The sequence below is a fragment of the Dipodomys merriami genome, unplaced genomic scaffold (assembly GCF_024711535.1).
Source record: "Dipodomys merriami isolate MVZ:Mamm:240054 unplaced genomic scaffold, mDipMer1.0.p SCAF_1, whole genome shotgun sequence".
Classification (NCBI taxonomy): Eukaryota; Metazoa; Chordata; class Mammalia; order Rodentia; family Heteromyidae; genus Dipodomys; species Dipodomys merriami.
In genome coordinates, this window is record NW_027202270.1 from 55,733,376 (window position 1) to 55,757,265 (window position 23,890).

Genomic DNA, 23,890 nt, shown 5'->3' on the forward strand with positions numbered 1-23,890 from the left:
AGTATACAAAGACACATGCATCCCCATGTTTATTGCAGCACCATTCACAATAGTGAAGATTTTGAAACAACCCAGATGCCCCACTACTGATGAGTGGATCCAAAAATTGTGGTACCTATATACAATGGAACATTGTGCAGCAATTAGAAAGGACAAAATAATGGCATTTGCAGGGAAATGGATGGAACTAGAGCAAATTATTTTGAGCAAAGTAAGCCAAGAACAAAGAGACAAATGGTACATGGTCTCCCTGATATGTGGATGCTAAAGCCAAAATACAAGAACATAAGGCAAAGTAACAGGACTCAAGAAACAAAGGACAACCACCCATTTTGTAATATCATTGCTAAATGACTCCATGTTCTTAACCATATATATGGTAGATATCTGCACACAACAGAGGGAAGCCGGGAGGAGGAACAGAATATGTGGAACAACCTATACTAAGTAAAAGGAAAGACATGTAAACATCTTTCTGATGTAGAAAAAATAACCTGTATTGTCAAAGCTCATAGAATACACAAGCTGTATAGACCACGATAATGACAATTTGCCTTGGGAAGGTTAAAATGTGTTTGTGACTTTAACTAAGTATCATTATTTCACAAAATTGTGAAATATGTGAAATTTATGTAATCACCTAATCTCAATTAAAGAAAAACAGTGAGCAAAGGCATGGGTTAAGAGAGATAGGCGATGTTGTCTGACACTTTGTACTCATATACTGTTTTGTAAAAAGGGAACTTCTTTGTACAACTACTTAAAGATAATAAAAAAAATATGTGTGGCTTAAAAGAATATGAATACTTCTAATATTACATGGCTAAATGAATTGTCTATTAAGATTTGTATTAATTAAAACTGTATCTCTCTGTTTATTTTACTGTTTAAGTGTGCTTATTTTTTATACATGCAGTTAACAGTTTTGACAGCTGTTATTATTTATTATACCATTTTACTCTGGCCATATTAAGTCTATTTAAACTGAATGATAATGTTAAAGCACATATGGAAAGTGCTGTTTGCTAATTTTTGTTAGTAATGCTGCCGTATTGAATGAGTGTGATAGTCATCTACATAATTAATGTGTCATTGTTTATGATAAATTTATAGATACTAAATGAGACACTGAAGTGGACATTGAGTCATTCAGAGACTGAAATTAAACCTGAAGCCATAAAGTAGATTTGTGCTGAAAATAAGATAGCTTTTGCTAGACTGTGCTCATTTTGCCAAATTGTTTATTTGCTATTTATTAGATAGAAAAGCAATCATTATAATGTTTTTAATTTGAGTTTCTTTGCTTAGCAAGAATTAACATTTTTCTTGTCTACTTCAAGTGTCAATCAATGTTTTTTAAATACCTTATGGAAAACTATAAACATGTAAAATTCGTATGAATAGTATAATGAATGTCTACCTAACATCATCTGCCTTCAACCATGATACGTTGTTACAGTCTTGCCCACAAAACTTCCCCCACTAGATTGTTCTAAGGCAAATTTGTGGCATCATTATGTCTTTTTTTTTTTTTCTGTCAGTTGTGGGGCCTGAACTCTGGGCCTGGGGGCTGTCCCTCAGCTTTTCAGCTCAAGGCTAGCACTCTTCCACCTGAGTCACAGAGCCACTTTGGACTTTTTCTGCTTATGTGGTGCTGAGAAATGGAACCCAGAGCCTCTTGCATGCGCGGCAAGCACACTATTATTGAGCCACCTTTCCAGCCCCATCATTATGTCTTGTATATAATTATTTCAACACAGAATTTTAAAATATTAAAACCACTAGAGTTCTAGAAGACATAATTATGTCTGAAAATGTTTTTAATAGGTGTGTGTTTGTGTGTGTGTGTGTGTGTGTGTGCGCGCGCGCCAGGCCAATTCTGGAACTTGAACTCAGGACCTGGTCACTCTCTCTCAGTTCTTAGCTTTTCCACTCAAAACTGGCTCTCTACTACTGGAGCCACATCTCTACTTCTGGATTTTTACTGATTAGTTGGAGATAAGAGTTTCAGGGACTTTTCTGCCTGGGATGGCTTTGAACCACAATCCTCAGATGGGTGTGAGCCACCAGTTCCTAGGTCAATATATTTTGGTTTTGTGCTGGCCCTGGGGCTTGATTCATGGCCTGGGTGCTGAATCCCAACTGTTTTGCTCAAGGCTAGTACTCTACCACTTGATGAGTCATACTTCCACTTCTAGATCTTTGGTAATTAATTGGACATAAGACACTCACAAACTTTCCTACCTGGGCTGGCTTCAAATCATGATCCTCAATTCGCAGCTTCCTGAGTAGCTAGTATTACTAGTGACTGGCTCAATAGTTGACTGTTTGCCAACTCAATAGAAGAAAGATAGACGAAGATAGGTAAAATTGCATCTTAGTTTTCTTTTTCTCATATTTGTGTTGAAAGTTCTTTATAGAAGCAAAACTCACATATAATAAAATGTACACATTTTAAGTGTATTTTCCATTAATTTTGGCAAATATATTGTTATACATGTAATCTCCAATTGCTCACTGATTACTGATGTTTATTTTTTTCCTCCTCCTTCTTCTCCTCCTCCTCCTCCTCCTCCTCCTCCTCCTCCTCCTCCTCCTCCTCCTCCTCCTCCTCCTCCTCCTCCTCCTCCTCCTCCTCCTGCTCATTCTCCTTTCCTCCTCTTCCTTCTTCTTCTTTCTTCTTGCCAGTACTGTGGTTTGTATTCAAGGCCTCATGTTTTCCCTTAATGGTTTTTGCTCAAGTTTTGTGCTGTGCTACCTGACTCATGCCTCTGCTTCTAGATTCAAATCAAGATCCTCATATCTTGGGCCTTCTGAGTTGCTAGGATTACAGGCATGAGTCATCAGTGTGTGGCCTGATGTTTATTTCTGGAGATGGATTGATTCTTTGCCCCCAAATATCTTTGGTAGTGTTTCAGGATACCTATTTAAGGTTTCATTATCTTAGAGAATTGTAGTAAGCCTCACACTGGAGACTTCTGGTTTCCGGTTCTTTTTTGAATTTATTATTTTTGCCCTTTTTTCAAAGGAAAATACATTTTTTATTGTCAAAGTGATGTACAGAGGGGTTACAGCTACATAAGTAAGATAACAAGTACATTTCTTGTTCCAAATACTTTTAAATCATCTTTCTACAAAAGTCATTGCCTACCCTACATATTGATTTCATGTCTTATTGCCCAATAAAATGAATTAGAATTACCTAGAAATATCTGTTGATAAAGATACAACTTTAAATCATTTTATTCCTTTTAAAACTTTATTTTTCTTTACTTTTGGCCCGAGGATACAAGTAGAATCAATAAGTCAATTTCCATAAAACAAAAACAAAAACAAAAAACAAAAGAATCAGGATGTTGTACAACATATTAGAAGAGTACAGTGAAAAATGGTAACTTTATTTTGACTTTTATAATCTATTTAATTGGCCTTTTTCAGGGCCCCAAGGCAATAGTATTGATTTTTTTCCTCCATAAGCTGTAAAAACATATCCAGCTCTTCTAACAATGTATTTTAATTTTTTTGTGCAACATGTACCAAAGAACTCTAATTTGAAAAGTTGTATCTGTCAACAACTTTAGCACCTGAAGATAATACATTGTTGGAATAAGTTTCAGATATTTCTTTTGTTATTCTTTAAAACAAATAAGATAAGGTCTTGATATATAGACCAAGTTAGTCTTGAACTTAGAATCTTGAACTTTGAATGCTTGAATTTCAGGTACATGCCACCACACCTGGCTCAAGTTTTACACATTGTTAAAGCAAGTGCTAGAGTATCAGACTTTAGAAATGTTAGATGTTTTTATTATTCTTTTTAAGTAGAGACTACTAGATAATTGTCTGCAGTGTATTATACTTATTTACCCTTAAGTTTTATTGTAGTACTAAGAACTTCTGTGGAAAAGATTGACTCTGTACTTTTTAAAGTAGTCTTTAGGCTAATTTGTTTTTTTTTTTTTTTTAAATATCCTTAATCAAGAAGAGCAGAAAGATAAACTCAAGGTTAAAGTAATCAGTGAATAACACCAGGCCGTAGCATGCATTATGAAGATTCCTTTCTGGGAGTTGTCTCCTGCAGTTTTAATATCCTCATTATTGATCTTTTAAAAGATAGCATCAGAGAGCGTTGCTCTTCTAGTAGCAGAGAATTTATGAAATGTGTATGTTATGAAGTTTCTGATTTGTACTTCCATACATGTTTAAAAGAACTTATACATGGAATATATGAGTTCAGAGTACATGAGTACAAGTCAGTCAAACCAGGAAGCAGACACCACTTGAGGATTTGATACAGAGGAATCTAAATGGTCATGCAGGTGATCAGGCTAAACGTGAGAGGTTGATGAGGAATAGATATTAACAACCACTTGAAATCACTCACATCCCTATGTTAGAGAACATAAAGAAGAGCAAAGATACCATACACAATGGGCTGAAGTTATCAGAAATATCTGAAAGTACAGTAGACATTTCTAGAGAAGAGTTGGAGTGATGGAAAAATTGCAGTTTGCTCTGCCGACTCCTCTAAGAGGAGAAAAGAGCAATGCAGATAATGCTTTTACTTCGTTCTTTCCTCAATCTCCCAAGGCCAGTATCTTCCTTTGGCTAAACCCAATTTGAAGTCAATCTGAGAAAGAAAGGCTGCTCCCTGATTTGGAGATCAGAGAGAAGGAAGGAACTATTTAAAGGCAACAGAACTGGGCCTTGCACACTTGATAAAAAGTACTCATTATTTGCTACATTTTTGAAAGTTAACCAGCTTGGGGAAATTTAAATTTAACTGAAAGTTTTTAAGTGTTCAGGTTATGTGATTTTTTTCACTATCTTTTGTTTAGTGCAAAAACATTTGCCTAAATTAAAAGAATATATATTTATAAGCGGGTGCCAGTAATCTTTGCTATTCAAGAAACAGATTTGGAGATTTGGAGTTTGAGGTTAGTTTGTGCAGAAAATTTACCTGGATTCCATCCCCAAAATAACCAGCACAAAGCAGGGCTGGACATATGACTTACATAGAATGCCAGCCTTGCAATTTTGAGAACCCTAAGTTCAAACCCATATCACCAAAAAAGTGTATTTATAAAGTTATGGAGTTGAAAGACTAAAATGATACATTTGAGGTCATATTTCTAGTTAAGTACTGAGGCTGGGTCTGAAGCCAACCCTGTAATATCTCATCTAATGTGTCTCTCCATCTTATGCTGAAAATTTACATAAAAACTAACCCAGCAAGGCTCTGTGTGACTCAGATGTTTATGATCTTGACCAAGTCTTTGGATTTTATTACCTTTGAGGTCCTCATCTGTAAAATGGAAATGATGATTCCCCATAGGACCTGGAGGGAAGATTTGTCCAAAATGGAGATATGTTTGTGGAAAACTCCTGAAACATTTTCTTGGTCCATGTGAATTAAGATATTATTTATTATATGCATGGACTATAGAATGACTTCAATTTCTTTTCATTCTTTGGTCAGTATTCCAAGCCAATTTCTCTTTCTCCTCCTCGCTGTTCCAAACAATAATTACTTATGTATTTATTTTGATTAGCATAAATTAATTCTACAAAGGGGTTTCATTGTAATGCTTTACATACGTGCATATGATGTACTTTGATAAAAACCAACGTCTTTATATTCTTTCTGCATCCCCTTTTATAAGAAGGTTTAAATTATTTTTATTATATATGCCTATGTATATATACTACAGAATAATAATATATACATATATGTATGCACATATATATGCATATATATGTATAATATATAATATATATTTAACATATAATATATATATTACACAATACTGATTTTAAGTGGGTTGTGTGTCAAAAGATGAACTAATAAAATCTGAAAAACAGTAGTACTTAAAACATACAAATCAAACATTTCTGTGGAAAATGGATTTTTCAAAACCTAGTGATTGTTGCTTTTTTCTTTTTGTCTAAATGTAGATCAGAAAAGCAATGGACATGTCAAAGAAATCTAAAGAACGAAGGTTACTAAAACAACACAAGCAAGTGTGGTGGCAGGAACACCAAAGGCTAAGGGAAGCCAGGTAAGAACTGGGGGGAAACTTAGTAAGGACTCACAGAATTACTACATTAGTTATCTGGTCAGATGCTTTATAATGGTCCAGGCTAATTAAACATTACAATTTGAGTCATATGCAAATCTTTTCATTGCCTCAGTTTAATTTTGAATCCAGGGAATATGTTAACATGGTTTTTCTTTCCCGTAGGAAAAAAAAGGTAAGAGTCTTTATCTGTCAATCACTTGCTTTTCTGAACTTGCTTCTCCTAGACTTGCATTTTGCATGGGTTATACTTTGCACATGACACTGTAATGTTTGTCTTCCCTCTGAAATGGTAATCTTGTGAGGACTACCTTCTCATCACATTCCTCTTTACATCATGGTATATACAGTAGAAGATATGTAAATGTGTTTTATACATAGTTGGAAATAGCTTAAAGAGTTTACTTGTTCAGTGATTTTTGTGATGTAATTATATCATTGCTTACTTATTGATCTTTGATTTTTGACTTTGTTATTTACTTCCAGCAGAAGTATAACAAAATAACAAATTTATATGTGATATTAATTATAAGGTTTATAGATAAATTTCTATTCAAAAGTCAAGACACAAAGAGAAGACATATGTTACTCTTCCATTTAAGACATACTTGCTTCAACAGTGGTGCATTTAAGAAGATATTCTTTTAAATATGTGTAGTAATAGGCATTTGTTATTTATCAATTTAGACAATTTTTGTGATCTTAAGCTAAGTCAAGTTTCAGAAACCATTAATGTTACTTTTGCTTTAGATGCTTTTCATAATATATTTTTTAAAAATACTTTTGGTCAGTCCTGGGGCTTAAACTCTGGACCAGGGCTTCACTTGCTCAAGGCTAGCACTCTACCACTTGAGCCACAGTGTCACTTCCGGCTTTTTCTGTATATGTAGTACTGAGGAATTTAACTGAGTGCTTTTTGCATGCAAGGCAATCACTCTACCACTAAGCCACATTCCCATCCCCATAATAGGATTTTATTCTGGCCTGTGATTCTTGTATTTGAGGTAAAAGGTTCATGGCCAGCAAGAGTTTTATATAAAGGCATAGCTCAAAATTATATAGACTTGATTACCATACTTCTGCTATAAAAACAAACTGAATTATATACTTCTTCATTTTTTCAGTACTGAGGATCAAATTCAGGGCTTTGTGCTTATAATGGAGGCACTTTGTCACTTGAACTAAAACTCCAGCTCCTCTTTCCATGGTCATTTAAAAGGCAGGGTTTCTATGTTTGGACTGGCTTAAGCTGTAATCCTTTTACTAAAGGTTCTATGTGTCACTGGTACACACTACTGGGCCGAGTCATTGTACTTTCTTCATAGCTTAGGTAACAGGCTCATCATCAAAAGCAACCAGTGGTTGAGATAGAGTCTTGCAAACTGCTTTTTACCCGGCTGGCTTTGAACAGCAATCCCTACTCCCTAAGTAGGTAGGATTACAGGCTTGAGCCACTATGCCTAGCTACATCAGTCACATCTTATCCTTCAAAAAGTCATCTCTCTTTTTTTTTTTTTTTGAAACAAAAATATTTGAACTTGCTGGAAAAGTTTTAAAGTTTTTGCATAACTTAAAATATCATAACAAGGAAAGTCCCCAGGAAGCTTTAATTATAGTGTTCAGAGTTTCAATCTCAAATGTGAAAGAAGACATTGGAAAATTGTTTTTTTAAATCTTGGCTGTCCTACATTCTCAATGTGTATGTTGTTTCTGAGCTAGATGGATAAAGCATATATATCACACTATTAAAAGCAATTCTGCTGGCTGATTTGGAATGACACAAACACAATGGAAATGAGAAATGGTTCAGAAATAATGACCAAATGTATTGAAAATTGGGCAGAAAAGAATTCCAAGAGAGTTTGCAGTGTTTATCTAGAAAGTAGACTAATTTCAATATATGTGCAGTGCAATTGAAAACAGCATTGCGAGATAAGTCGAAAAGGTGGCTGGATTTATGGAGAATTTAGAATAACAGCAAGTTAGTAATTTAAGCTTTATCAGTAATTTAAACTTTATCAGTATTTGTCAACCAACAAACTCTTTTTAACCAAAAGGTTCTTAATGCCTTACTCATTGACTCCAATTGAAAATCTCAGGTCTTCAGAAGATAAGGGGCTACTATGTCCAATGTTGTTGGATAATTTAGTATGTGCCAGATAATACGTACTTTACACACTTTATCTCATTCATCCTTACAAAGAACCTATAATGTACAAGCCAGTGTTACAGATGAGACTTCAGTCTGAGAGGATTATAGTTACTTGCAGAAGGTTGAAAAACTGGTTTCTGTGGATCAGGTACTGAAATCTTTGCACCTATTTCTAGTGTTTCATAGCCCTGGAATTAAGCACTTGTTTCATTTTTAATTCTTTAAAATCTATACTATGGAAAGGAAAGGATGGTGCCAAAGTTCTTGGTGGAGAATCGTTCTCCTCAGAACACCCAAGTATGCTACTACTTCCTTTTCCCGGCAGCTTGTATGTTCTCTTATAGTTTTAGGGGTGCTAATATTATAAGGAAGCTGAACTATGTGGTTTTTGCATGCTTTTATATTTTGATAAAGTAACTTTCTGAAATAAATTATGGTTTAACTCAATGACAATGTCACCATCTACCATGTAACAGTTGCAAAGTGTTTTGGCAAAAACTACCTGCTGGCAAAAACTATCTGCTAGGAATATCATTAATAATAGTACTTCTCCTTTACCCATTAAAAAACAAGAAAAAATCCTGTCTCAAGTAGGAAAATGGCTTAGAAGATGATAGCAGATAGCACTAGCTATCTAGATACACATTAATATGATTATGTATATGATTATATATGGTGGAATAGTATAAAATAATTTAGAATTATAACTAAAAAGTAATATTAAACAAAAAAGTTTCTATAATATAAAATTTTATTACATTATTATATAAAATATTGTACATTTCATTATTATAGCAAAATACATGTAGTTGGGACTAGATTCTTATTTGAAAAAAATGAAAATAATCATTGTATTAAAATACTACTATCTCAATACTTTCTTTTGTAGTGATGATCAGTGTTGCCTATACCATTTTAATTTTGTACATTCATAATTATAATAAAATTTTGATTCTAATTGATAGCCACAACCAAATAATATAGAATGTAGCATTCTGGATGCCCATTTAGAGCAAGTTATGTTTTTACTCTAAAATGATTATATTTTTAAAATATTGCAAAAGATTATAAAGCATATTACTGTTATTAGTGTTATCAACATAAAATAGAATTTTATATTCATTCCCCTAAATGAGAGTAAATTTTCTTGAGTTCTTTATCATTCCTGAGCATTGTTTTGAATTAGTGTACATTTGTAATATAAGTAGGTTTCACTATATTTCTTACACGTGCACAAGGACACTTTGAACATTCACTCCCTCCTTCATGCTGCCATTCTTCCCCTTCTCTCCTCCTTTTCACACAGCATTGTGAGCTTCACTATGCTGTTGTATATGTATCTATTTGTGTGTGTGTATACATATAAGTATATGTACATATACCCTTTTATCTTCTTTACCCCCCACATTATCTTCTCCTTTCCTTCTCCCACTCCTACTGGTCCCTTTTTTATTTTCATGACTCATTATCATTTCTGTCATCATCGTCTTTGCGGTCATTGTAGTCATTATCATCATTTGAGGTCTATACTCCACAAATAAATGAGAACAGGTGATATGTGGCTTTTTGAGTTTGGCTTTTTTTAGGTAACATGATGATCTCTGTTTTTCTTTATGGCAAAGTACTATTTCATTGTATGTGTATGCATATATGTAGATGTTTGCATATCTTATCAGTTCTTGGCACATTGATAAATTCTATATTCAGCTATAATGATGGGAGCTGCAATAAATATGGGTCTATGTGTATGCTTCTGGTATAGTGATTTACTCTCCTTTGAATATGGGCCCCAAAGTGATATAGTAGGGTCATACAGAAGTTCGGCTTTTAGGTTTTTTTTTGAGGTGCCTTCATACCAATTTCTATAGTTCTTATATTAGTTTACATTCCCATTGACAATGTGTGAGGAAGGCTTCCTTTTTCTCTGCATTCTTACCAGAATTTGTTTCAGTGTTAGCCATTTGGACTGAGGTAGTTAGGATCTTAGTGTAGTTTTGATTTGTGGTTTCTTTATGACCAAAGATACTGGGTATTTTTTCACGTTTTTAGTAGTCATTTGTATTTTTCTCCTGAGTACTGTCTAATTGAATTTATTTATCCATTTATTAATTGTGTGTTCTTTTGCTGTTTGTTTTTGAGCTTTTTGTATATTCTGAATAGCTGGTAAAATTTTTTTTCTCTCATTCTGTGTCTTGATTCTGGCTTTAAAAAATGTATAGGAACATTTTAATTTGATGCAGTTCCATTTGTTCATTCTTGCTCTTCCCAAGAAATTAGGGTCCTATACCCAAAGTAATTATCTATGCCTATATCTTCCAGAACTTTTGCTATGTTTTTCTTGGTAAGTTCACATCTACCATTAATGTCTTTAATTCATGTAGAGTTGATTTTTTGTAGGGAGAGAGGTAGGGGTCTGTGTGCAGACAGTGCAGCCCCATTTGTTGATCAGACTATCTTCTTTCCAGTCTATGCTTTGGATTCCTTTGTCAAAAATGAGATGATTGTAGTTGTATGGTTGTATATTCTGGGTCTTCTATTTTGACCTTTGGCTTTTCTTACTTTTTGTGCCAGCACCATGCTATTTGTATTACTATGATACTGTAGTATAAGTCCATTATTGTGATGTGTGGCTCTTTTGCATGATGATGATGATGATGATGATGATGATGATGATGATGATGATGATGATGATGATGATGATGATGATGATGATATTATCTTTTTTGTTGGTCATGGGGCTTGAACTCTGGGCCTAGGCACTGTCCCTTAGCTATTCAGCTCAAGGCAAGTGCTCTACCACTTGAACCACGGCATCACTTCCATTTTTCTGGTGGTTTATTGGAGATAAGAGTCTCATGGACTTTCCTGCCCTGGCTGGCTTTGAACCGTGATCCTCAGATCTAAACTTCCTAAGTAGCTAGGATTATATGTGTGAATCACCAGCACCTGGCTTCTGAGGATTATTTTTTGATATTTAGAGTCTTCTGTGCTTCTACATGAATTTTCTATTTCTGCAAACAGTGACATTGGGATTTCATTGGGAATTGCATTAAATCTCTGTGTATTGCTTTTGGTAGTTTTTACTGTATTAATTCTTTCCATCTAGAAACACAGGTCTTTTCCCCTTCTGATGTTCCTTTCAATTTCTTTCTGCAAGGATTTATAGTTTTCATTTAGAGGTCTTACACTTCCTTAGTTTAGTTTATACCTAAGCTATTGTGAATTGAATTGTTTTCCTAATTTTCCTTGAACTCTTCATTGCTATATAGAAAACCTACTGTTTTTTGTATGCTGATCTTATATACTGCTGCATTGCCAAAAGTACTTCTTGGATCTAGGAGTTTCTTTTTTTTTTTAATGTGTGTGTGTGTGTGTGTGTGTGTGTGTGTGTGTGTGTGTGTGTGTGTGTGTCTGTGTGTCTGTGTGTGTCTGTGTCTGTGTGTGTGATCCTTTGGGTATTTTAAGTATAGGATCACATCATTTTAGTCACTTGAAAACGTTGTGTTCAATTATTCTCTATAGTCTTGTAGGAATGGATGGTGGCTGGGTTGATTGGTCATTTCTTAACACTAGCTTGGGGTACAATTCAACAACAGTAAATTCACCAAGTCAATACCAATCTAGAGATTTACAGATGGTAAAGCCCCATTAGCAATATTATACAATAGATTATGTTATATATGAAGGGACAAGTTGGGCATATAGTAGAGGAGGCTGGAAAAAACAAAACTTACTTGGGTTAGAGTTAAAATATAGGGTAACAAGTATGACAAGAAATGTACTCACTACCTTACTGTAACCCCTCTATATATCACCTTGACAATAAAATTAAATTTAAAAAGAATCTTCACCCACACACACAAATAGAGGTGCTACAACTAAGAAGAGTGAGAGAAGCAATAAGGAATTGAATGGGAGTATGAGGGCAACAGGTACAAAAAAACCACTGTTTATAGTTTGATTACTGCAAAGGGAAAGAAAAGTCAAGAATAAAAGAAAGAGGTGGAATAAACCACTAGTAGAGTAGTTTATGAGTGAGAAAATGGCAAAGTGAAAATAAAAAGTAAAGAAAATGGCAATTTATAAAAGGAAAAAGAGTCCATCTATTTTTCTTATTGGGGAGAAATGTGTATATGTGCTTGGATCAGTCAGCAAAATGGACGCTCTCCTTTAATCTCTGCTCCTCTGCTTTGTGACTGTAGTTCTCCTGCTCTTACTCAAATGTGCTATTGGGGCTCTCCAATGATCAGGCACAGCCTGCTGCAGGATTCTGCTGTTGGATAAGGCTCTGGATCATGGTTAGCTGATGAGGTGGGCAGAGAAAGCCCCATGGAGTTAGTGGTGTTTCCCTGGGATTGATCTACTTTGCCCCAGTTCAGTGGGTAGTTCCAGGCCTGGGAAGTGCATTTGGAGGTGGGTGTCTGGGTGTTCTGAGCACAAGTAGTGGGTTACAAAGTGCTCTTTCACTCTCAAACCCCAAGGGTTGGCCCTGGGGTGTGAGAACCCAGAACCCAGTGCCTGCCCTGACTTGTCTGCAGCCTTTTTCCAATTACTACCTAGACCGGAGTAAAGGATGAGTAGTTTTTTCCATTTACTACCTAAACTGGAGTGTCAAGGATGAGTAGTTCCTGTGTCAGATGCTGTGCTCTTGTTGGAGTCTTCCTGTATCCTTCCTTTGTTTTGAAATAGAGGCCCAGACCCCTGACCCTGAGCTGTAGGTTGGCATAGTGAACTAGATGCCATTAAGCAAGGAGCAGTGTTACCCCACAGGTCTGGTGCCACGTGTGAGGCCTAATCAGCCAGAAGTTTCCTTGGGAACCAGAAGAATTGTCATCCCCATCCTGGGGCTTGGCAAGGTGGCATTTCCTCAGAGGCCATAGAGAGCTCGCACAGCTTCTGCCACTCACTGGTGCAGAACCAGTGATGAGCTCTTTTAGTCAGCCTGAAGGGCTGACAGTTTTAGCCAGGGAACAGGAATTTGCATCTATGCACCAGCCATTTCTGAGCTTTTAAATTAGTCCCCTTGTTGGTCTAAATCTGCCTAATCTCTACCTCTCTCTCTTCCGTTTCCATTGCTTATCCCGACTTCAGGCCCAACCTCCAGCTTCTGCCTTGGGAATCTTTGTGAAACACAATTCTGAGCAGGTGAGGTTGGCTCGCCATACTTCAGTGGCTTCTTGGCACTGCCCACAATGAGTAGTGCCAGGACCTGCTGTGTACTGCCTCTGGCCATGCTATTCCTTCTGCCCGTGCTAGGAATTTAGTACATGGTTTGAATTAAAGAACAGATGAACAAACCACATTCAACTGATCATTCCTACTGCACTTGTTTTTCTTGAACCCGTGTGTGTGTTTATAATTGCAAAAATGCTGATTGAAATTATGTCTGTTTCAGATGTAAATTGGAATCTGAAATAAAATCTTTTTTCAATGAAGATAATATTGGAAATGAATGTCTTGGTGACCTTACAAATTTTGGTGAGATTTATTTATTTTTTGATTATATATTTGAATGGGAATTTTGGTTGGGAAGAATAAAAATGGGCCACCTGGGGCATGTTCTTTTAACAGCTATTTTTTTTCCTAAAGAAAAATTTAAAGTCTGTCCTTTAAAGACTAATTTTTTGAGAAACTTTAAAAAAAATAATGGGTTTCAATGTTGTTTAATCATAGAACAAAAGCAGTCAGAACAATGGTGCACATATCTGGAAAGGGTGATAAACCCTGTGCAGCAGTTGAGAACAGATCTGAGGTACAGACAGCATCACATTTTAAAGTATGCACAGCTTCAAATGGAATTGAACTCAGTTTTAGTACTAGAAGAGGTCAGTATGTTACTTCTATTGTGTGTGTGTGTGTGTGTGTGTGTGCGCGCGTGCTTGTGCATGCACACGCATAAATACCTGTATTGGGATTTAAATTTGAGACTTTAAACTCTCATTTGGATTTTTTTTCTCAAGATTTGCACTGTACCACTGAGCCACAGGTCTACTTCTGGCTTTTTGCTAATTGGAGATAAAAATCTCACAGACTTTCCTGCCCAGGTTGGCTTTGAACCTTGATCTTCAGATCTTTCCAAATACCTAGGTTTACAGGCATGAGCCACCAGAGCCCAGCATATTACCTCTACTTTTAACAATGTAAGATATTTTTTTTGTCCCAACTAGAACAATTTCAGTAAAGAAACATGTATGTCTTGTGTATATAAACAAATTTGCTCACTATTGTAAACATTGGTCCAAATCTGTCTGTGCATGCACATTTCAACTTATCTCTTTGCTTTTGTTCTATCCTTTCCACTCAGTTCATTATAGGGTCTTATTCTTGATATGGTGGGATCAAGACTCTACTTTTCTGCTATTCTATAGTATATTGTTTTAATGAATAATAATAAAAAACCTATGCCTGGCTAGGGACTAGTCAAGGTTCCAAAGGAAACAGAGAAGTGATTGAATTAGACAATCTTGTAAATTTTCTGTCTTACCATGAGCAAATCTAAATGTAGGTGCAGGTAGTGGTGATTCTCCTTTTTTGATTATATATCTAGAAAGTTCACTGAACTTCATTTACCTGAAGCTCTCTTTGGCTTGTCTTCAAGGACATTTTCTCTTATCTAATCATCACTTACTGATTTTTTGAGAATAATACTCATGTCTTATAAATATAGGCTGAATAGCAACAATTTTGCTTATTACTTATTTTACATGTCATTGTCCTCTAGGTTGACTTTGTAAAGAAACAATTGAAAACTGTCTTTCGAAGACTTAACCTGGAGCAACAGAAGATAGAAAATGATCTTTTAGACTACAACATGAAAGCAAGTGTAAAGTAGCTAGTAATTTATTTGCTTTTCCATTTGTTATTTATAATATATAAACTATCATGTATTTGTTTTTTCAGATTCTAGATTATTCTTCAGAAATGAAAGCTAAGTTTCTTAGGGCACTGCCCCTAGAGTTAGAAACTTTGGAATGTCCATACCCTGATCTGAAATCTTCAGTCCTTAAAGAGTTTCACAACTTTACAAAGAAATATCAAAAGAAGCTTGATGATTTTGATCTGCAGTTAGAAGACATACACAGGTTATCAGATTAAATTAACTTGACTTATGTAGATTCTTAGCACTCAGTTTTACCTTTTTGGGTGGCTAATGTGTTTCTGACTTAATGATTGTAGTTGCTGTGTGATTGAAATGTAGTCAAGGAATGTTAAATTGACTCTTTGTTGAATGGAGAGGAGTTTTCCTCAAATAATTGCCTGGTGTGATGGTTTGTAAAATTTTTATATGGTTAAAGCATGATGATAATGCCTATCTTACAGGCTTCCTTATTGCACAGGTAAGGTTTTGAAATAAAATTTTTAGTAACTACACATTTCCATTTCAACATATAAAGCTCTTCTAAGTGGAAATTTAGAAATCAGCACTAATCACTGATTACAATCAAATATATCTATGTTCCTTATAATCCACTGATTTTGTCTTACAGTAAGTCACCCAGAGTATGTTATTCAGATTTAAAAAAATTCTTAGCTAAGTGCTGATGGCTCATGCCTGAAATCAGGAGAAGAAGATCTGAGGCTCTAAGTTTAAAGCCACCTTAGCCGGGAAAGTCTATGAGACACTTATTTGTAGTTAATTACTGATAAGCTGAAAGTAGAATGGTGGCTCAAGTGGTAGAGCACCAGGCCTTGAGTGAAAAAGCTGAGGTATAGTATCCAGGCCCAGAATTCAAGCCCAAAAACACAAACAAAAAATTTCTTGTGAATGTTAAATTATTTATTTACTTACATACTTAAAAAATAGACTTTTGGTTATATCTCAAGAAATGATAATCCTCTTCTGAATGGCAAGTATAATGGTCAGTGGTTTAAAATTCAGTTTGCTAGTGGTCATCTTCTCTGGTGTCTTCTGTGCTGTAATTCACATATAGGGCCTCTGGTAGTGTTTGTATGTGAAAGTTCTATAAGACATTTTATAGAAAAGCACCTTCTTGAAATAAAGTAAAAAGAAAGAACTATAGTACATTGATGACAACAAGGTCAATCACCAAAAAATGACCTGTTGTTTCCATGTCTTGGAGATTTCAATTAACATCACTCTACATAGTCATATGTACTAGCTATTGAGCTAATATGATACTCTGCTAGGACTATCCTAAACATATACTAATTATTGCAAATGAGGGAACCATGAGGAAACCATGGAGCCTATGTTTCTTTGGGCTTGGCTAACTTCACTTAATATGATTTTTCCAAGTCTTTCCATTTTTTATGAAAGGGGCAAGGTCATTCTTTCTAATAGAAGCATAGAATTCTATTGTGTGTATATACCACATTTTCTTGATCCATTCATCTATTGAGAGGCATCTAAATTGGTACCATATCTTTGCTATAGTAAGTAATGATGCAGTGAACATAGTTGTGCTGGTAGCTTTAGTGTGGCTTTGCTTGTGATAATTTGGATAGGCACCCAGGAATGGGATTGTTGGATCATAGGGGAGTTTTATATTTAGTTTTTTGAGGAACCTCTATACTGCTTTCCAGAGTGGTTGAACCAGTTTACATTCCCACCAACAGTATAGTAGCATTCCCTTTATTTCATTTTGCTTTTGTCATTGGTCTATCCCTGGCAATCATTGTCTTTGATTCTGGCACCCTGCATCTTGTGTTTACGCTTGTCTGATTTGGAGAAGGGAAGGGAAATAACAAAATGCTGAAAGAAGGACAGAGGATGACCCAATACAATAATGATACTCACAACTTCGGGATGGGGGGGAATGAGAGAAAAAAATCCCCCATCCCCCCAAAAGAAAAGCACCTTATTCTACAGTGTTGGAACATTATAGAAGGCAAACATTTATAGCAAGTTGAAAATAAAAACAAAAGGTTCTTAACTTTGCAATGGGAGATTAAAAATATAACATATATTTATATTTCTTTTTTTCTTTTTTGGTTAATGCTTTAATAAGCCTCAATGGTGTGTGGACACTTCTGAAGACAGATGAGGTTGTCGAACTCCACCAGTGTGTGATGCAGCATCACTCTTTGGGTTTGTCATCTCACCACCTAGAGTTTTGATGTCATGATGGAAGGGCTGGAATCGCTTCTGGCTTTCTATAACCATCTTCACCTGTTCTGGGGTGATGTGTATCCTGCCATTTCTGCGGGCCTCCTTCCAGCCAGGTCTAGGATGTTGGACATCAGATACTTGAGGATGCCAGTCAAGAATACAGGTGTTGAGGAGGGCAGTCCCTGGGCATAGTTACCCTCACACAGGAACTGGTCCACATGGCTAACAGGAAAATGGAGTTCTGCTCTTGCCAAGTGAGTTATAGGATTTCTTTTAGACTTAGACATGTTCTCCTTTCTTTATTTCTAACCATGATGTTTGCTACGTGTTCTTGTTAGCTAGGTGATATATATTTTTTAATCTGGGCCTCTTGAATGACCAAGCTTTACACCCAAGTACTTCCTTTGTAACAACCTGCACTTTGTGATGTCATTGGGGACCACTGAAGTATGATCAGGCATGGTCTAGAAATATTTTCCCCAGAGGAATTTGGTTGCTCAGTTCTGGACTTTGATTCTGAGGAAACTCTTTCGACTTGACTTTAATATTCATTTTTTTTGAAGGGCGGAGAAAGGAGATTTATTCCATGGCAGCCATAGTGTTAGGTTTTTAAAAAGAGGTAGGTGAGTAAGAACAGCACCACGCACGTGGTATTCAGGTAAGGGGTAGCACATGGTATTCAGGTAAGGGGTAGGTTTATTCATCGTTCTGGCTGGCACAAAGCCTCATTGGCCCTCCATGCAGCTGGGAAAGGTCTGGGAAAGAGGTAGGAAAGAGCTGAGAAAGAGCTAGAAAAGAGAAGAGAGAGCTGGGAAAGTGCTGAGAAAGAGAGGTGGGAAAGAGAGAGCTGGGAAAGAGGGTGTCCTGGCCTGGGCTAGGCCTTATCTAGGGTATGGGTGGAGAAAGGTGTGGCCACATCAAATTCAGAAGTGACCTCAGCCTGACCTCTTCCAGGTGTGCCAGTTGCCTAGGTAATGCAGGTACTGCAAGGAGTTTGCTCTCCATCCAGGAGTGGACCTTACATTTCAGCCTTTTAATAATCATGAAATAGGGCACAGATTCCCTCTGGCTACTTCCTGCTGACAAGGGGCATTGACATTAGGGGTAAAAGGCTGGAATTTGGTCCCCTCCCAGAGAAGGCAGTGAGTAGCAGCTGTCCCTTGGTGGCATGAGTCTTAGATGAAGTCTGAAAAAGTCTCTTGAGACATTGAGGGGCTGGAAAAAAAATACTAGAGAGCAAATAAATGGCAAGAGGAAAGACTTGGGACTGAAAAATGTTGGTGGAAATGTCCCTAGCTACTTCTAACATCTGGTGACTAGGTAGAGGAGAAGTCAGGTAACAAAGGCAAGAATATAAATTCTTGTCCAGTTAATAGGTAGACAGGTATGGACACTTCTATTGACCTCCCAGCTCTGGTTAATTTTGAAAGGGCAGGCACAAAGTGGCTGATGTGACATCATCTCCTCTTACTCCTTTCCGTGTTCCCTTGTTCCCCAGACTGGCTGAGTCTAGGTGCTCATTGCTGGGATGGCTTTTCCCAGTTAGTATTCAAGGAGGATTGAACTGAAAGCCTGGGCAGGATCCCTGAGCACTTCTGCTCAAGGCTAGCACTCTACCACTTTGAGTTATAGTACCACTTGCAGTGTTTGCTGGTTAGAGATAAGCATCTTGAGCCATGCTTCCAGCCTGGCTCTTTGCAGGTTAGTTGGGAGATTGGAGTCTTAGGGATTTTTCAGCCCGGTTGGCTTTGAACTGAAATCTTTGACACAAAAGCCCTTTATTATTTCCAATTAAAGTAATAAGGAGATCAAATAGAATAAGTAGAGCTTACCTGCTCCTTATAAAAAACTGACCAACAAATATTCTGCAGTGACAAAACTCATTAGATGTGATGAGAATTTTAGCACAGATATGCCCAGTATTTTATAACCACATAGTCAGTAGTAGAATACATAACACAAAATAAAAAAAGGCAAAACTCAAAACCCAAAGTTTTTGACAACAATGTGTAGACATCTTTGCTAACAAAGCACATCAGATGATTGGGCCTCAGTTTCTAGGGCCTGTGAACAGAGCAACTTGTTAGCAAAGCACCTTAGAATAGATGGAGTAGTAAGCTTGGTGGAAGGTTAAGGGTCAGATGGGGCCAAACCCTTAACCCACCATGTGGCCAAGATGGCGAACTCAAGATGGCAAATTTCTGAAAAAATGCAAAGAAATTCTGAACAAATAGATCAAGCCTACATTGGCTAGCCTTTGAGAGGGAACCTAGAGGGGGGTCCCTGGGACCCAGCCTGCGTCTCACTCTTCAGGGCACAAGCCAAAATGTTGTAGAAAAGAGAAAGGAAGAGATAGGGAAAGTTGGACATGAATGGCAGAGAGAGAGCAAAGAGAGCCTGAAAGTAAACAGACTTCTGACCATTTACCATTGCAGTGGCAAAAACTGTCTACATCTGAGAATGGCATCAAAATTAGGCGCTCTGGCCTTCCAGGGAGCACAGGAGGCATTTCAAAGGGGTTTCATGGCTCAGGCATGATTCGCAGCACCCCATTAAATGTATAAGAGAGTCAGTCTGGTGAGTGGAGGAGAGCTGACCAGGCAGAAGCGAGATCCCGACTTCCCCCAGAGCCCTCTAGAAAGGAATGGCCAAGCCCCCAAAACCAAGCGTCCTCGGCTTCAGAGGTGACCGCCTTTTAGCTAAAGGCCATAGGAGCTCTCTGGTGTGGCACCACGTCTGGACAGAGACTGAGCAACAGAGAGCCGTAGAGAGTAGTTTCACTCACCAGAGTAGAGAAGTGGTGTGGATGTGGATGTGAAGGCCAGCAATGGTATCGATGTGCTATGTCTGCAGCAGACAGATGGGTTTGCAAAAGGCCATCAGAACTCAGAGTAAAAGGGAAAAACAAACAAAAAAGAAAAAAAGAAAAAAACTGGAGAGGAATCCCACCTATCCTGACTTTAAGCCCTTCCCGGGTTTCGGCACCATTTATGTTAGGTTTTTAAAAAGAGGTAGGTGAGTAAGAACAGCACCACGTGTGGTATTCAGGTAAGGGGTAGCACATGGTATTCAGGTAAGGGGTAGGTTTATTCATTGTTCTGGCTGGCACCAAGCCACATTGGCCCTCAATGTGGCTAGGAAAGGCCTGGGAAAGACCTGGGAAAGATGGGAAAGAGCTGAGAAAGAGCTAGAAAAGAGCTAGAAAAGAGAAGAGGGAGCTGGGAAAGAACTGGGAAAGAGAGCTGGGAAAGAGAGAGCTGGGAAAGAGCGACTTTAATATTCTTGAAGAATCTTTGCTTCAGTGGAAAAACATTTTCTAGGATGCAGTTATCTGATTGTACTTTTAATTTTTTTATTTTATTGTTAAGATACTGTACAGATGGGTTACAGTTATATGAGTAAGGCAATGAGTACATTACTTTTTGATCATTATTACTCCTTCTCTTCCTTGTTGTTGTTCCACTATCCCTTCCTTCCTCCAGCTCCCACACTCTTATCCCTTCTACCCACCTCTCTGCCCGAAGTTGTAGAGTTCATTTCCAATATACTGTCCAGTAGGTATATGCAATGGGTCACCCTGTGTCCCTGTTTCAGCGTTTTGTTATTCCCCTTCCTCTCCCTAGATTAGACATATGTATATACAAGATGCAGGGTATCAAAATCGAGTACAGTGACAACAGGGGATATGCCATAGAGGAAAGAACATACAAAGGAAACAACAGCAACAAAAAATAATAAAATCACATGGTACATTTAAAACAATAACAATAAAGACAGACCTCTGTGTCCAAATCTTGGGATTCATTTCACTTAGCCTCAACTTATATGGTCATTTACAAATGGTTTTTGAGTTTTTCAGTTCATCTGATAAGATTATCCTAAATGGATGCTCATTATTGTAAATAAGGGAAACCATGGGTTTCTTTAGGACTGGGTAACTTCACTTAATATGATTTTTTCCAAGTCTTTCCATTTCCTAACAAATGGGCCAATGTCATTCATTCTGATGGAGGCATATAATTCCATTGTGTATATAAACCACATTTTCTTGATCCATTCATCTACTGAGGGCCATCTGGGTTGGTTCCATATCTTAGCTATGGTGAATAATGCTATGATAAATATAATTGTGCTGGTAGCTTTAGTGTGGCCTTGTCTTTCCTTTTTTTAATATTTTATTTTATTGTAAATATTCTGTACAGAGGAGTTACAGTTACATGAGTAAGGTAATGAGTACATTTCTTGTTGAGCATTGTCACCTCTCCCTTGTTTTTCTCCTACTATCCCTTCCTTCTCCCACCTTCCCCACTCCTATGCCCTCCTGAAGTTGTAAAGTTCATTTCCAACATAGTGTTTTGTGAGAATCATTGTTGCAATGTGTCCTTGTTTCAGCATTTTGTTATTCCCCTTCCTCTCCCTAGATTAGACATATGTATATACAAGATGGAAGGTACCAAAATCAAGAGCAATAACAACAGGGAATATACCCCAGTGGGGAGAACATACAAAGGAAACAAACAAAGACATCACATGGTACAGATGCTGGAGGGGATGCCAAAAGGGAATCCTACTCTATTGTCCAGAGTGGAAGTATAAACTTGTTCAACCACTCTGGAAAACAGTATGTAGGTTCCTCAAATGACCACACATAATGACCCAGCAATCCTCCTTCTGGCATTTACCCAAATGATCACAAATAAGGCCATATTAAAGCTACCAGCACAACTATATTTATCACAGCATTATTCACCATAGCTAAGATATTGAACAAACCCAGATGCCCCTCTTAGATAAATGAATCAAGAAAATGGTATATATTTACAATAGCATTCTATGCTTCCATTAGAAAGAATGACATTGCCCCATTTGTTAGGAAATGGAAAGACTTGGAAAAAAAATCTTATTAAGTGAAGTAAGCCAGACCCCAAGAAATATAGGTTCCATGGTTCCCCTCATTTGCAATAATTAGTTTACATCTAGGATAATTTTTATCAGATGAGCAGAAAAGGTCAAAAGCTATGTACATATGACCATATAAGATGATGGTAAGTGAAATGAACCCCAAGATATGGGCACAAGACATCTTTCTCAGTTATTGTTGATTTTAATGTACTATATTTCTTATTAGTTGTTGTAATGCAGTTCCTCTAATAAAACTACTTGTATTAAGCAACAAATAACAAGGGAGCTTGCTTAAGTCTGCCAAGCTGAGTTCTAGGACAAAACCCAGGCTGTATAGACAAAATTGCTACTTATCGCTGCATACTTGAAATGATACAGTCAGTCCAAGGTGACATTAGAGCCTTTCCTGACCTTGGCTTCCTTCTTTCCCCTCTTTGAGGGTATCCCTGTGTTCTTTTCAGATTACTTTTGATCTCCAGAAATCTCCTCCTTCCCTTCCTCTTTCCCTTGCTTTCTTCCTTCCTACTTTGCAATAAAGCCAATAAATAAATGAATAATATATGTACACTTTATAATTGATTGATTAATTACCCTTTAATTGGAATTCAGTCACAGTGAAGCATTAATGCAACCATGTTCATTTCTAATTTAGTTTACATCTCTAATTCTAAAATAAATATGTTTTCCTGCTCTCCATCCCAACCTAATTATAGAGATTTTAGAGTGCTTTGTTTGGCAGATGGATGAAGCATTATAATCAGGCTGATGAGCTATGGCTATAACTTTCCTACCAGACACTCTGTCCCCTTAAGAAAGCTGGCTGAGTTGGTGCTATCACTAGACTAACAGTTCCTTAATAGAGGTGTTTGCTTAGCGGTGTGGTATGATCTTTTCCTTCTGGGAAGACCCATCAATCACGGTCCAGTTCATTTCCTTTTGAAGAATATGAATTCCAATGTCCATTCTTCTTTTGTGAAACCTTGTCACACACAGAGAAAGTTGGGAATTGCAATGACATAGAAATTAAGTATGGCATTAGATGAATCTATACCACATGCTTAGATTTCTGCAGAGGAAAGAAACTTGGAGGATGCAGGAAGTTCTGGGGGAGGAAAGAAAGCGTATTAAGAACCTTGGAGAAAGTAGGTTAGAGAATATTTGAAGAAGGAGATTAAATAGTAGACCAGAAATCCCTCAAAGATAAAATAATTTGTTACATTTTACATATAACATCTTCTAAATGATTGAACTACATTGGAGGTAAAAAGGATAATGGAGAGTGTGGCCAAACATGTTACAGGGACAGTAGGAATAAGTTTTGGAGAAATATAAGGTTCATAAATTTTTGGTTAACAGTCTGCTTGCCATATATAATTATCTGGAATTCATTTTTATGTAACTGATGATGTGCTTTACTTGATGAATATTTATTGACTAATCCTTAATATGCCTCTGCTAAACTCCTCGGTAGAGCAAATAGAGAAGTCTATTATATGGCCTTGACTCTGAGAAGGCTTGTAATATTTTGGAGAAGAAACATACATACATACCCTGACAAAATAAAAGTTACATGCAAACATTCAAGCAGTAGGTAATGAATCAGCCATAAAAATGGAATGAATTTTCAGGAATTAGTTTCCTGAAACTTCTATTTGCCAAGATTTACCTTAACTTGTGTGTGTGTGTGTG

The 23,890-nt window shown here is 36.9% G+C and overlaps 1 protein-coding gene across 1 annotated transcript in view; it reads left to right on the top strand.

Moving 5' to 3' along the window:
• Ccdc148 (coiled-coil domain containing 148) overlaps positions 1–23,890 on the top strand; it is a 301,529-nt gene that overhangs the window by 95,289 nt on the left and 182,350 nt on the right. The window contains exons 5-9 of the mRNA XM_070022789.1: positions 5,956–6,059; positions 13,625–13,707; positions 13,903–14,054; positions 14,951–15,046; positions 15,130–15,311. Of these exons, the coding sequence (XP_069878890.1) occupies positions 5,956–6,059; positions 13,625–13,707; positions 13,903–14,054; positions 14,951–15,046; positions 15,130–15,311 (617 nt within the window). The remainder of the gene's footprint in view (positions 1–5,955; positions 6,060–13,624; positions 13,708–13,902; positions 14,055–14,950; positions 15,047–15,129; positions 15,312–23,890) is intronic.